The sequence below is a fragment of the Stegastes partitus genome, unplaced genomic scaffold, assembly GCF_000690725.1.
Source record: "Stegastes partitus isolate 25-593 unplaced genomic scaffold, Stegastes_partitus-1.0.2 Scaffold470, whole genome shotgun sequence".
NCBI classification, from domain to species: domain Eukaryota; kingdom Metazoa; phylum Chordata; class Actinopteri; family Pomacentridae; genus Stegastes; species Stegastes partitus.
The window spans coordinates 268,347-283,326 of NW_007578201.1; the positions used below are offsets into that span (position 1 = coordinate 268,347).

Consider the following 14,980-nt stretch of genomic DNA (forward strand, 5'->3'; position numbering starts at 1 on the left):
AGGTTAGAAGCCAATGCTAGATAAAAGCACTGCATCAAGTGCTGTCTGGGCTATCCAGCAGCTAGCATTTCACAAATTCCAGCCAGTGTATTTGATATATTGTGTTATAATTCTCAAATGATTCATAAAATTTGAAAGTGAAATGTATGATAATCCACTGGTTGAAAACCTGCACATTTATCTGATTTTAGTGCATGTTATCCTCAAGAAGAATATTTCCACAAGCTTGTCTTTCTATGGTTGTGATAAAAATTACAGATAAAGACTAAACGCGTATCACTGGATCAGGTGGGAAGGAGAAAACCAAGAAGAAAAATGTTTTAACAAGAAGTGAGGAAGGAAGATATTGTGAACAAGAGTAAAACCGCACGAGCAGATCTGCAGTAGCAGATGACATTGATTTTGGAGGAGGAATTGCATTTAGCTAATCGGATTAGAGCTTCGCTGCCCTCCCCATTTCCCCTTTGTTTTGTGGTTGCTCTCTATCGTTGATCTAAATGGGGACTCCCAGGCTCCTACTACAGGGGGTCTCCAAAGATCAGCGCTTTGCCACCCTGACCTACTGTAACAGGTTGTGTTTTTATTTTGTATCTGTTATACAGCATAGTCATAGGAACAAAGCAAGTTGTGGGTTCTTTTGTTAATTTGTTGTATTTTGGAAATGTGATCGCTATGTGAGGCATCCAAGGTGTGTTTGACTGCAGGAAAGTTTTTGTTTTTCTACATTTTTGTTGATGCAGTATTTATTCTGTCAAAGTGCTGTCAATGCAAACTTGCCATAATTAAGTTTTGCGATGTCTTTTTGTTTATAATCGTGTGTCTCCTTTCAAAGCATTTCAGATCTTTTGTATATTCTGGCCGTGCTGCAGCCAGTTAATACCATGTTACCTGTCACATTAGAAAAGCCCACCATGTTTTTGTACATTACCATAACATTTTTCCATAACCCACTAAGGCTAGGCCGAGTCATGGAGTAGAATGAAATTAGATTAGATCAGCACTGATGTCTTAGCCACCCAAGGCACTTTCTATATATTGTAGCAAGGCTAAATGCTCTTTTAAAAACCACAGAGACATATACTACCTCTGTCTAATGGTAACTGGATCTGTTACAGAGCCCCATTTAAGGCCAACATACATCATCTTAATGTACAGACTGCATCCTGAATCTATGACGTTATGCGCTGCGCCGCTTTTCCTGCATAATTTCCATAGCAGTGCACTCTGAATGCAGCCTTTTAATTGCTAAAAATGCTAAATGTCAAATTAAGCTCAAACTAATGGGGTAGAAGGTCTTGCTGTGTGATCACTGGGAAAGCGGGAGGAAGAGAGAAAGAGACGGACTACTGGCGCATTTAGAACAGGCTGTGCACTCAGAAAACAGCTATGGATTACCAATCACTGCTTCCCACTACAGAAGATTAATGAGCACCCATGTAGCAGGCTAATTTAGAACAATAACGCCTAATTAATTACAAATAATCAGCTTCTTTCTCCCCCTTTCCTTTCCTCCACTCTCAATGATTCACTTTCTTTCTCTTCCTCCTTTGCAATTCCTTTTTTTTCTCTTCTTCCTTTTCATCTCTGGCTTTCTTATTTTCTTTGTTTCGTTCTCTCTCTCTCTCTCTCTCTCTCTGTCTCTCTCTCCTTCCTTCCTTCTCCTTCTCCTTCTGTCCAAATAGCCTCAGGTGAAAAAGCAGCAAAGTGGGTCTAGTTTCACCCCTCCCCTCCCTCCACCACCAACCCATCTTTGACTTTCTGTCCTCCAAGCCCAGTGATTAATGCAGGGTCTTAAATTAGGCGTGGGAGGATTTGCCGATGCTGGACACGCACTCAGCACAGCTAGGAGACACACACTAATAGTATCTACTGCTAATCTATGACTGCTTACATGGATGGGCTCTTCCTCAAATGCCACTGCAGACCATTGTCGTTATAGACTAGCAGTCTAGTCTACCCATATCAGATGGTAAGAAGACTGATAGAGGTTAATAGGCCGTGGGCAGCTGCACATGCGAGAGAGGGAGAAAAAGTTTTAAATATGCCACAGTTAGCTGCAAACGATCCCAGTGGTTAGATGGTGTAATAAGCGCAGAACAAAAGGGCATTTTGAGAATATCTTGCCTCCATAATTTGAAGTTTCCTTTTCAAACTACGTGTTGGGGCATAAAATGAAACATGGAGAGAATTACTGGATACGCATAGTGTGTAAACCAGCAGATACAGACTGAAGGAGGCGGATTAAGTACATATGATGAAAAAAGCATGTAAGGTATTATTTACAGTATAACACAAAGTAACCAATCAAACCAACTGTTAACGGTTTATTAGATCATATAACATGATTTTCCTCTGTATTGTTAAAAGATACACAAGCTCAGTCATTCAGAATTAAAGGAGTATAACAACGTGATAATTGCTCTCATCAGGATTGACAACACTGATAGACAGAGATGGATGGCAAATTATAGGAAGAACCGCAATGAATGTAGATACTTCCACACAGGTGCACCGCACAATACAATTAAGCAATTACCATCTAGTCATGCTCTGTGGTATGTAAAACAATGCCGAGCAGGCCAAGTGAATTCTGAATCTGTATCAAGATTTCAAGAGGATCTAAGTGACTCTGAAAGAGATTTCATTGTTGTGGCACAGATGGCAGGAGCTTCAGTGATTCTTTGGCTGGTTAACTGGCCAGTGTTTCAGTAGGACATTGAGATCTATGGGAAAGATGAACATAGGGTAGTCGACAGCTTACATAATAATAATAATAATAAAATTATTTTGTATAGCGCTTTTCACGATACTCAAAGTCGCTTAACAGGTGAGAAGATAAAAACAAGAACAAAACAAATTTAATACAAAACAGATAAAAACGTGTAGAATTTCACCAATTTCCCTGAGTCTTCCACCAAAGGGATCAATAAAGTTCTATTCTATTCTATTCTATTCTATACTTGTGATGACTGTGATGCTAGTTCATTAATGAGATATGTAAATAAATACAGACGAACAACTCTTATTCAGGTGACAATGTCAGTGCAGAACATCATCAGTCTGTGTGAGCAAGAACAGTCCATCAACTTTTACATAGAGAGGGATATTATAGTTGAGTTACAGTGCATATGCCCATTGATACAATGATGAATGCAAACTTAAGAGTCCAGTGGTACAACGAAACACTGTCAGTGGATGATCACGGAAGTCATCCTTCAGCATATTGCTAACAAATGGCCGAGTGCATGTCCATCCGTCCGTCCGACCGGCCGTCCATCCGTCCATCCATCCATCCATCCTCACTAGGGTCGCTGGGGCCTTTCCCAGCCGACTCAGGGTGAAGGCAGGGGACACCCTGTACAGGTCACCAGTTTATCACAGGGCTACACTTAGAGACAGACAACCAAGCACACTCACATTCACACCTACGGATGACAATTTAGAACCACCAATTAACCTTACCGTGCATGTGCAGTGTAAAGAGAACTGTAAAGGATGAATAATTGACCCCAACAGTGAAGGCATCCGGTGTGTCTGTTATCCTTTGGGGTGCATTTTGTTTGGTTTGGGTCCACTTGTCCCTGTAGAATGAAGATTCACTGCAAATGAATACAAAGTTGTTCTGAGTGATCACCTTCATCCTGTGATGAAATATGTCTACCCTGATGAGAGTAGTCTCTACCAGGATGACAGTGTCCTCATCCATAGAGCAGGAGGGGTCACTGAATGGTTTGATGATTAGTATGAAAATCATATTTTCTGGCCACCATATCTCAGTCCACTTAAACACCTATAGGAGGTTTTGATCCAACATGTTAGACTGTGCTTTACACCACCACCGTCAAAACAGAAAAGAAGCAAATATTTTTTTTGAAGAATGTGGTTCATCCGTCCAGCAGAATTCCAGAGACTTGTAGAATCAATGCCAAGGCACATTGAAGCTGTTCTGGCAGCACATGGTGGCCCAACACCTTACTGAGACACCTAATGTTGGTTTTTCCTTCATTTTTTCACTTGTACATGGGGCCAAACCTGACCTACTATCCCAGGCATTTTGAGTGCACTCACTTTCAGTTTTACTTTCCTTAAACTTAATATAACTCCCTAAACTGTTAGCTATGTTCAAACCTGTGTGATTGCATGACCGCTTGTTCCTTGTTTTGTTGTTAGTTTTACGATAGAAAAAATGCTCAAAAATTATAAAAATGAGATTCAGGCTCTAACAAAGCAGAATTTTTCATCACCCAGTTAAAGAAAAGAGCAAATTGATAGATTGGTGATGCTAAAAACCGGTCGTATTTCTAACATTTGAACATATTTTGTATTTGCAGGTAACCTTCGAGCAGCACAAAGAGAATCTGTCCCGTATGTTCCGTCAGTACCAGCATCAGGAGTCTACAGGCTCTCTGAGCACAATTCGCACCGTCTCTGGTGTCAGCCAAAGCTCAGAGACTGTGGAATGTGTTAATGGGCCACCTGCAGAGGAGACGGCTCCCTCTACTGTCATTGAGCTTACAGTGGACGAGCTGTCCCAGAAATCACCTGACTCAGCATCCAGCTCCACCATCACCTCCAGCCCACAGGAGGCTGGTGATGACAGGGGACACACATCCATCACAGTGTCCAACATCCTGGCCAGGCCAGAAGAAGAAGAAGAGCAGAAGCTGGCGGATGAGTCTTCCAGAGATGGCTCAGGTGTGGAAAAAGAAGCTACGGGGGTTCAAAAAACGAACACAGAGGAACAGAGTGAAGCAGTGGCTGACACACAAACGGTGGAAGTGGTTAAAGACGCTACAACATCTGCAAGTGATGATGCGAAAACACCTGCGACAGATGATGAAACATCTGAGAGTGAACAAAACAAAGGTGAATCCTCAAACTCCATGACAGACGACTCTTTACATGAAGCAGACACAGAGGCGTCGGTTGTTTCAGAACAAGAAGGTACAACTGACCAAACGTCCTCTGAACCCGCAGCCCGTTTGGAAAACAGTGTGCTGGGTGGAGCCTCTGTCTTCAACGAAGACCTGGTTGACGTGTCTTCTGTCAGTGACCAAGTCCACCCCAGTGATGCAGATGATAGCCAAGAGGAGTCCTCTTATGCTTCTGCCGCTGCCGGAGAGGAAGCAGAGGTTGTAAAAAAGGAGCAAGATAAACATGATGAAGGCAATAAAACTAATCAGGAAGACCAAGAGTTGGAAAGGGAAGAAGAAAAAGACGAGAAGCAGGAGGTTGGAATACAAGAAATGAATGAAGGGAGTGAAACTGAAGAGAAACAGGTGCCCTCTTTGGAGAGTCAGACTCCTCCAGCGGAAACACCTGAACCGAGTGACACAGAACCGCCCAACGAAAAAGATGGAGATGAGCCGTCTTCCTCCACAAGTGAAACTGCTACGACAGAGCAGCAACCCTCGGAGACATCACTACCCTCTACAGCCCAGGAGGTTGCAGCAGCTTCAGACTCCACCTCACTTAGCCAGCCTTCAGAGACCAGCGGCACCACGGGAGAGGAAACCCCGTCTGGTGTCCCTGACAGTAGCACCACCGCCTCCTCCAGCTCTGACACCCGCAAGAGCGTGGACTCCGTCAGTAAGACCAAAGAGATCAAAATTGCCAGACTGGACGTGTCCAATGTGGCCTTAGACACCGAAAGACTTGAACTGAAGGAGACCTCAGCAATAGTACGCATCTATTTCCGTTTTATTTTCTCTTCTTCTTTAACTAGATTTCACTAAATAGTTTTATATGAAGTTGAAATGGATATTTTTAGCATGAAAAAAATTTAAAGTTAAATTGAGAGTTTAACTTTATGCCCTGCTTTCTCTCAGGGCTACCTCATGTTAAAGCTTATCGTGTTCTGCTGGTGTGTTTGTGCAGGAAACAAGCCAAGGCCAGTCAACAGCAGCAGCGGGAAGTTCTTCAAGCCAGCCGAGAGAGAGCAGCAGCTCTGCTCCTCGCTCCACTATGTTTCGCATCCCAGAATTCCGCTGGTCCCACATGCACCAACGTCTGCTCACCGACCTGCTCTTCTCTATTGAGACGGACGTCCAGATGTGGAGGAGGTAGAGCAGCAAATGCGCTGAGTCTGATTTTACTTGTGCTTTAATTAACAATATTATTGATTAATGGAATAAAGATTTTTAAGCCCCGGAGGAACAGACAGAAGATCTCATCCAACAAGCCTTTTACTAATTAAGTGTTGCATGTGTCAGAAAGCATCTTTTACAAATCTTTCTGATTTATTGGTGGCAAGAAGATTGTTTTCACGCCAATTTTAGGCTGTAAATAAATTTTAAAAAACAACTGATTTAATATTTTTTGTGTTTCAAAATAAGACATTTCTCTTTCATTATTTTGATATTTGAAAATAGTGGCTGATGATATCCATGTATGAGACCCAATTTTTGTACAAAACATTAAAGAATAGTTCCACGATTAAAGAAATAAGTAAAGTTGTCTTGCCGAAACTGAGATGATCGATCAGTATCTCTGTTTATGGTTAAAGCCAGGAGGCGCTTAACTTCGATTAGCACCAAGACTGAAGGCTGTTGGAAAAAAAGCTAGCCTGGTCTGTACAAAGTTTTAAAATAAACTTACCAGCTCCTCTAAAGCTCAATTTGACAAATTTTCATTTTATTATTATGTATTTTTCCCACAAATGCCTGTCTGGTGCAGTGATATTGCCCAGAAACCAGTGCTATTGAGGGGATGGATAAAGTGTTGTTAATCACTAAATGGTTTAAATGTTACTTCCTCTAAAACCTCCAAATTGTTTATTTTTTGCCTTACTATTTTCTGGATTAAACAGATGACATGTAAAGGTTTTTTTTTCCGAGTGCTGGTAGAAATGTTTTGAATCGTGCACAAAGCCAGTCCAGCCAGTCTTCTGCTTCTAGCTTCATACTCCATGCACCATTATGAGGGTTGTGTTTTATTTTCTCATCTAACTCTTAGCAAGAAAGCAAAGAGGCGTATTTTCCATTCATTCACCTTTCATCCTTCACAAGGGACACTTCAAATCAGACTTCATGAGAAAGACAAATGCAGAGGAAATATTAATGTGAAGATGTGACCCCTTAATGTTAACGACTGTGTTGCAGTTATTCAAGCAAAGTTAAATAAATATCCAAGTAGTATAGATGCTCAGTAGTAAGAGTCACTTTGCTTTGCTAACAGAAGCCATTATTTTTGTCCTCTGCCTTTTAGTCACTCCACAAAGACCATCTTGGACTTTGTGAACAGCAGCGAGAACGTCGTGTTTGTCCACAACAGCATACACCTCATCTCCCAGGTGGTGGACAACCTCATCATGGCTTGTGGAGGCATTTTACCTCTGCTGTCTGCTGCCACCTCCTCCTCTGTGAGTCCCCTAATGCATGTGTGATTGGATGTTTGTACTTCTGTCTGCGGCCGCATATGTAGCTGATGTCCCCGGTCACAGGAAGTTATCCATCCACATTGACCTTTCCCCAATCACATTACACTACAGTTAGCTGCTTCCTAACATTGTTAGTTTGTTTTTTGTCTTGTCTGACCTCCGTGACTGCAGCTCCCTTACATGATTCTTTATTTCTGCCAATGACCTGACCAGCCTGTTTGAGGAAGGGTTAACGTTCAATTCCATTGTAATTTGGTTGTGTTTGCCCTGTAACCAAATTTAGAACTGAAGGTGAAAAATCACAGTTTTCCAGGCCTGGATGTATCTTCAGTATTGATGCCACATGTTGCATATATACATGTAGCAAGTCATTTTGAATAATCGCTGGTTGTCTAGCACCACTCAAGAACCAGTCTCAGGATCAGTGTAAAAAAAATTGACTCTAATGTTGCATTTTGACAGAAGAAATTCTGTAACAGACTGAATCCTTTTTACAAAAACAGGAGGATGTTTCTTTTCTTTCGTGCTCAATTATCCATCACTTAGTGTGCATATTTTTTTCCCGCTACCACCAGCATGAACTAGAGAACATAGAGCCATCCCAGGGTTTGGCAGTGGAGGCTTCGGTCACCTTCCTACAGCGCCTCATCAACCTCGTGGATGTTCTCATCTTCGCCAGCTCCCTCAACTTCACAGAGATAGAAGCTGAGAAAAACATGTCATCGGGGGGAATCCTTCGACAGTGCCTTCGCCTCGGTGAGCACATTATCACCATTTTTTCTGACACTGCTAACCAACTTTTGCATTTTTTTTCCTTTTTTCTCCCATGTTTTATTTCCTAAGTCTTGCTGGATTTTCAAACGTTTAGCTCTCTTCCTACCCCTATGTGTCCCCTCGCAGAATTTCCCCTCTTTTATCTCCTCCTTTTACCAGGCCCTCTGTCTTCTCTTGTTCATCGATCCACCTCACATCAGCCGCCAGTAGCCTTCTGTATTATCCCCAGTCATGGCTCCCTGTAGCCTTTTTGATCCCTCCCTTCAGTATTCTTTCTTTTCTGCCCTCTTCCTCTCAATCTCCAGCTGCTGCTCTCATCCCCTCGCTTCTCTCACTTCGCTCATATCAGCTCTCTCTTATCTTGTTATTATAACCCTATTGCATGGCAACACTTTAAAATGGCTGCTAGCATGATATAGTGAGTTGTCCATAATAGCCTTGGCTGTACTGTACTGCAGCGTAGCCCGAGGCCTTTTTCTGCCTTCTGTTCCAGGCTATTAAAGTTTGCTCTGACAGCATCAAAAGCCCAGCCTCACATTGCTGAATAAAAGATATTGAAATTCTTACATTATTCATTTTTTTTATTTTTTTTTGCAGTGCACCTTTTCAGCAAAGACAGATCAACACTGTATACACACAGACACTAAGTGTGGAAGTGTTGCAACACTTTCTACACTGATTTAAATAATTTCTTTGTGCTTTGCTCTATATATGTACTGGTGCGTGTTTAGGTATCTGTTTTTGCTTTTAGATACAGTGATGGTTACAAACAAAGGGGCTGTCAAATGCACACTTGTTATCCAAAGAACATTTCTTCTCTCAGATATTATTGCTGCTGCTGGGGTTTTGCAGGAAAGCGATGCCACCAATAGTACAGGTTCAGTTTTAGAAAGCAGCCGTTATGAAATGAATATTTGATGAGGTATGCGCTCCCCATTGCTGGCACCTAATCTGATTTTGGAAAACTGTAACAAGGTTTTAGCGTCTCCACCCCTCCCTCTCCTTCTCTTTTTATAAATGGTCGTATGAAAGAGTGGTCCTAATGGAAAAAGCGAGCCCATTTCCAGACGGAATAATTCCCTCCTTCGTAATCTAAATGCCTCAGAGTTAACATTTGTCAGTTGTCAAGCACAGAGCAGTGGGGGGTTGGGAGGGGCTCCACAGAGGAGCAGTACATTAAATTACAAGCGGTAAGCGTGCCAGTTTCGAACCCACCTAAAGTTGTCGGCCCACAAGATATTTTTTTTTATGTGGCGAAGGACGAATCTTCCTGCCTACTCAGCATGTGCACACCCTAGCAGTGTCATTTGTTATGGGAGCTGCACACAGTGGGTGTGATTCAAGAGCACACCCTTGCACTATGACCTTGGGAGGAGAGGTGGAGCAGGGAAGAGTGAACGATGCTGCCAGAGTTGGCCAGAGCACTGACCTTGTCATGGCCCCACTCTTTCTCTTTTTGTTTTTGTCTCTCTCAGCTGCTCCTCTTGTGGTTTTCTCCATTTATGGGCCAGATTTTTTACAGCGATTTCTCTTTTGTTCCTTTTTTTTCCCTTTTTTTCTGAGCTTAGAAAACACATATTATTTAACTGTTGTACATATTTCCCTGGCAATCACTTTATTCATATGATGTCACATTATGTCTGTTTCTCCTTCCCTCCCTAGTATGTGCTATGGCAGTGAGAAACTGTCTGGAGTGTCAGCAAGCCCAGTTTCAGCAAGGCGCAGAAGGCTCAGCACGAAGCTACACAGCCATGCCCAGCACTGCACTTGGATCAGCCAAGTCTGCATCTGCACAGGCAAGTAACTTGGATGATCTCCTCAAGTCCATATATTATACATTTTCTACACCTTCTTCTCTGCTGTTTTGAATCTGCGTAGATAGTTACCTCTAAAATGCAAAATACCATTATAAATTCCAATAGTCCACTCTCTCTATAATGGTTGTTCTTTGTAGAACAGGTAAAGCTTCGTTTTTTTTTTTCTTTTGTCCTTTTCCCATCTGCAGTAGTAATCCAGAAGGAGCCTTGTCCTTTGTCCGGTTCACCAGCAGCAACCAAGTGTTATTGCATTAGCTCATATCTTATTATATTACAGCACGGGTTGCTATTTGTTACACTAGACCAGGCCCTTTGTCATTGCCCCTTTGATTTGATACAGTGACTTCCAGTAAAGTCGTGTTGTTCTTCCCTGAACCGGGTGTTAAAGCTCATTTATAATGCAGTGGCTCTATAGAAAAGCCATTATGTTAAGGACATGATCTCAGGAGGGATAGCTTCCCTAAGCTGTTAAACATTACCCTCCTCCACCGAGTGCTCATGGATTCATAAATGTCCCGACTGGTGTAAAAGTGCATGTGTTGTTTGCATTTCACTTGCAGATAATAACATAATAAAATAACACAGTACACATGGTAATGGTTTGCTGTTCATACATACGTGCAGAGTCCTGTTGATGCAGTGACAGGTGGCATGTCTCCAGTCAGAGACTTGGACCGGCTGCTTCAGGACATGGACATTAACCGCCTCAGGGCTGTCGTCTTCAGAGATATTGTGAGTTGTACCGTAAACACATTCATTATTACATCTCCGAAATGAATCATCCTTCCTCTCACTGGTTACTTTTCGAAAGAAAGATGTACAGATTGTTTAGTGTGTGTTGTTTGTTTCAGGAGGACAGTAAGCAGGCCCAGTTTCTGGCTCTGGCCGTGGTTTACTTCATCTCAGTCCTCATGGTGTCCAAGTACCGTGACATCCTGGAGCCCCACAATGACAAGAAACACCCTCAGCGCTCCCAGTCTGCTAGGAGTACAGGTACACAGAAACCTAAAAAGAAATTCATTGGAAATATGTGTGAGCACAGGAAAATAAAACCGCAAGTTGTGTTGCTGAAATTTCCAAACTTTTTCTGCTTTTGACCCCTACATACAAAGCCCTTTACTACATTTCATCGTCGCACTTTTTATTACGACCCCTTCTCTTTTTAGATTGTCCGTTTGAAAAATGAGGCTGTACACTGTAATATTCTTCTCATTATGAAACTACAGAATTAGAAGAAAGCAATAAACATAACTTTAAACAGTACTATTTAGTTTTGCTTAGTTTTTTCCCCCCCTATAAATCATCTCGTGAGCCATTGTGGATGTGCACCACTGCTGTAATTAATCTCTGATATGACTTTATGTCTCTCATTTCTTCTTTATTATCTACAATTTCTTAGATAGCGGTGCCGTTTCGGGGGGAACAGACGTGGAAAACGGCTTCTCTCTGAGGCGGTATGATTCTGGCATTGGAGATGACCACGCCTCGACTGCGGCAAGCGAGGCCGATCTGTCATCCTCTGGCGTTACTCACGGTCCAGACGCCATCTCAGAGGCCTTGTCTACACTGTCATCTGAGGTCAGACCTGCTCAGTCTGCTGATTCAAAGGGCAAGAATGTGAAGGACATTCTGCGCAGCCTCGTGAGCCCTCCAACTGATGATATCATGGTGGACCCGAGTCTGCTTCCACCTGCGTTTATAGGAAGTGTGGGCGACCCAGCCAGAGAATCGCTACAGTTCCGCTCTTTTGATAGGTGAGCACCTAAGTTCAAACATGGCTTAACACATACTTACAATACCATACTGTTCTTGGCAAACTCTGCTTTTCTACAGTGCATTTTGGTGATTGTGGGGTGAAAAAAAAAAAAAAAAAGAAAAATCCCTTGCTGTTGAGACCTGACAGCTTTGTCAGTTTCTCAAAAGCCCATATGGTCTATGGTCTTGTGATTCTCAAGCTTTACAGTTGACAGTATCATACCATTTATCCCAGCATACCTGCAGGGGACCTTTGAAAGTCAGACCTTGAAGACATTTCAGTTTGGTATCCCCAGAGGAGGCTTTGGTGGATCTTGAAAAACATTCTATAACAGAAACCCTTTTGAACTGGGGAATCGTAGTCTCTGACTCTTTCCCTCTTCCTCCCATTGTTCTTGCTGTGAGCTGTCGATGCAGGTCCTCATCCCAAGCAAACTGCCTTACAAAGAACCTGTCTTAAGGAAAACAGGAGTCCTGTCTGGGATGAAGGGAGAGAGACAAAACTGACAGGAAGATGTTTTTTTTCACCTTGCCACTGATATTTAACAACTTTCTTTTTCATCTCTCCTGCTTGTCTCTTTCTGTCTTAACATTGAAAAGGGGTTTCCCCCCTTTTTCCTGAATAAAACTGCATAATTTGCTTTGCCTATGGCGGTGCTGGGTGAACAGTCAGGAGTGAGGCTTCAAAAGCAGCGCAGGGTACTGAAGCCGCAGACGGGCCCAGGTGAGAGAGGATGGTTACTGGTCTGGTTTGCATTTGGAGCGTTGATTCTCAGACAGACATTTACAAACGGCAAAGGAGGGGGTTGGGGGTAAAAAGGGAGAAGGAGAGAGATGGGAGAGAAGGGAGAAGGAAGTCTTCATGGGGAAGGGTGTCAAGTCAAAGTTCTCATGTACCGAAGAAAGCGTTTCTACATTTTTCTCTCTCGCTCTCACTCACAAACCCACTCACACTCAGTCAGTCTGCCTACCCCCAACTGTGGGAATTCCACGGCATCTCTGTGATCGCGTGTCTTTATCTGAGGAATGCTTTGTCAGGTCTCAGGGCACTCCTCATATCAGGGGGATTAGACTGGCTCCTGTCCGCTGAGCACACTCAGTAGGAAGAGAGGACGTCAGGAGAGCTGGAGAACGTAGACTAACAGCTCGCTTGCTGCCTATGGGAGCCTCTTCATGCAAAGTACACAGCCCAGGCACAGACAGCAAACATTTACAGCAGCTACCTTTTAAGAGGGAGATGAAAGCATCCTGGAGGGTGCTCATCTCCCCTGCATTTAAGAATTGTTTTTATTTCGATATCAAATAGAGGAAGCGTTTATTTTTATTATTTTATTATATGTTATTATTTAAAAAACTGTGGTTTATCAGTCGTCAAAAAGGGATAAGGATTTGTAGTTTCATTTCAATTCTAAATTCAATTTATAAGTATCCTACACTGTCTGTGATGAAAGAACAAGTGAACAGCGGAAGGATGTGGCTCTGTGATGTGTCGTAGGATACGTAGACAAACAAACTTGATACAGGATTTGTCGACAGTAACAATCACCAGCCTTATTTTTTTTAGATGGCTTTTTTTAATTAACTGTTGAGACCATAATATATCATAACTGTATGTTTTATCAAGTATGACATTTCCAGTGATTAAAACACAGAGAAAATCAGACAGTCTTCACCTTTAACAATTTATTTTTGCTTGATCAATGAAAGAAAAAATTAATTGGTTATCAAAACTGATTTTCTGGAGAGTTCACGAATAAATTGACTGTTTCAGCACTTAACGTACACACACACAAGCCTTTCTTCTACCCGACTCCCTGTTCCACCATTGTCAGGTCTCACTGCTGAGGTGCCAAGTTACTCTGATATCTCCTAGTCAAAACCTTCCAATCATCCATGTCACTTGCAGGTTAAAAGCCTTTTTTTTTTTTTTTCTCAGCATACTGCTTTTATCACCCCGCTGTCTCTCAAACCTTGCCAGTTACCTCACGACACATGTAGATATGTTCCAATGGTGTTTATTATCTTGTTGTAATGACTTTATCACTGCTCAGCATCTCCCACTAACCACTAATTCTTCCAGTGACACCAGTACGCGCCAGAGCTGACATTCTACACTGACATCTCCTGCCAAAACATGGCAACTTTCCGCTTGCCCAGAGGGCTGGATTTATGGGACCAAAGGCAGGGATCCCCCAGATAAAAACTGGGGGTGGGTCAGAGGGTGAAGTATCCCTACTGATTTATTTACTAGTGGAGACCTGCTGGATTTCTCCCATGCATTTCTCAGCCATGCCCCTGTTATGACAGCCAGTCTGCAAATATTTGCTGACACTAACCAGAACTAAACAGTGTCATTGTACGAGTCTGTGATTTAGGCTGCATGGTTCAGCAGAATATGTGAGTGTTAGACATTGGGATATACATGGTGCGGTTGTTTGCATTCCTGGCAGCAGAGTCTGCATGCATGTGAGAGCTGATGTACAGATGAGTTGTGCTGATGGTAAAATGTTGTTAACGTAATGCTAACGGTAAGCATGTGAAACATAAGCACAACTCGGAGTCATCGCCTCCCTTTTTTAATATTTAAAAGAGTGAGAGTCCGTGAATAAAGAAATTCATCATCGTAGATTCATGTAAGATAACCTGCTGTGATACACCAGGAGCAAGCTTAAGTCTTCATCTGGTGTGATGCTGGAAAACAGATCATCTCCTTTGTGTATTTATTGTTTGCTCTAAAAATCTAAATTTGTGTAGCTTGGAATACTAAGACTTGGTTCCCTCAATTTGATAACTTGAAATCAAAAGGATTTGTATTAGATCAATAAATAATCAACCATTTTTTTCATACATGTAACGCTTAACAACACAGGGAGGAGGGTATCAAAGGCTGGGTAATGACCATCACAAACATAAGATGATGAAATGAAACTGAAAGCAAATTCAATAGGGAATTTCATCTTTTCCCTCTTTTTACTAAATAATCAAACCACAAATGAGACCACATGCAGCTGAAAAGTTTGTAACTTGAAATAAGAGCATTAAGGCTTAAAGTCCACAATATTCAACAACTGTGATTTTCCTATCTGGCGAAAGCCAAGCGGATATCGACCCCACAAATACGCCGACAGGATTCTGTTGCTCATGTTCAATATTCTATTCTTGGCATTAGAAACTTACTCAGTGTTGCATTTCCTTGTAATAAAAATGTTTATTAACAAGCCTCACAAGACATAAACATCAGAATATTCATAGAGGC

At 42.2% G+C, this 14,980-nt stretch overlaps 1 protein-coding gene across 3 annotated transcripts in view; it reads left to right on the forward strand.

The window, feature by feature from the left end:
• The window catches only part of lrba (LPS-responsive vesicle trafficking, beach and anchor containing), a 190,040-nt gene that overhangs the window by 49,131 nt on the left and 125,929 nt on the right, over window positions 1-14,980 (forward strand). For 2 of the 3 annotated variants that reach the window (XM_008286789.1, XM_008286792.1), the window contains exons 22-29: window positions 4,332-5,681; window positions 5,878-6,062; window positions 7,207-7,360; window positions 7,954-8,134; window positions 9,815-9,948; window positions 10,594-10,701; window positions 10,821-10,962; window positions 11,369-11,723. In XM_008286789.1, the coding sequence (XP_008285011.1) occupies window positions 4,332-5,681; window positions 5,878-6,062; window positions 7,207-7,360; window positions 7,954-8,134; window positions 9,815-9,948; window positions 10,594-10,701; window positions 10,821-10,962; window positions 11,369-11,723 (2,609 nt within the window). The remainder of the gene's footprint in view (window positions 1-4,331; window positions 5,682-5,877; window positions 6,063-7,206; window positions 7,361-7,953; window positions 8,135-9,814; window positions 9,949-10,593; window positions 10,702-10,820; window positions 10,963-11,368; window positions 11,724-14,980) is intronic. The other variant, XM_008286791.1, reaches the window with a different exon arrangement.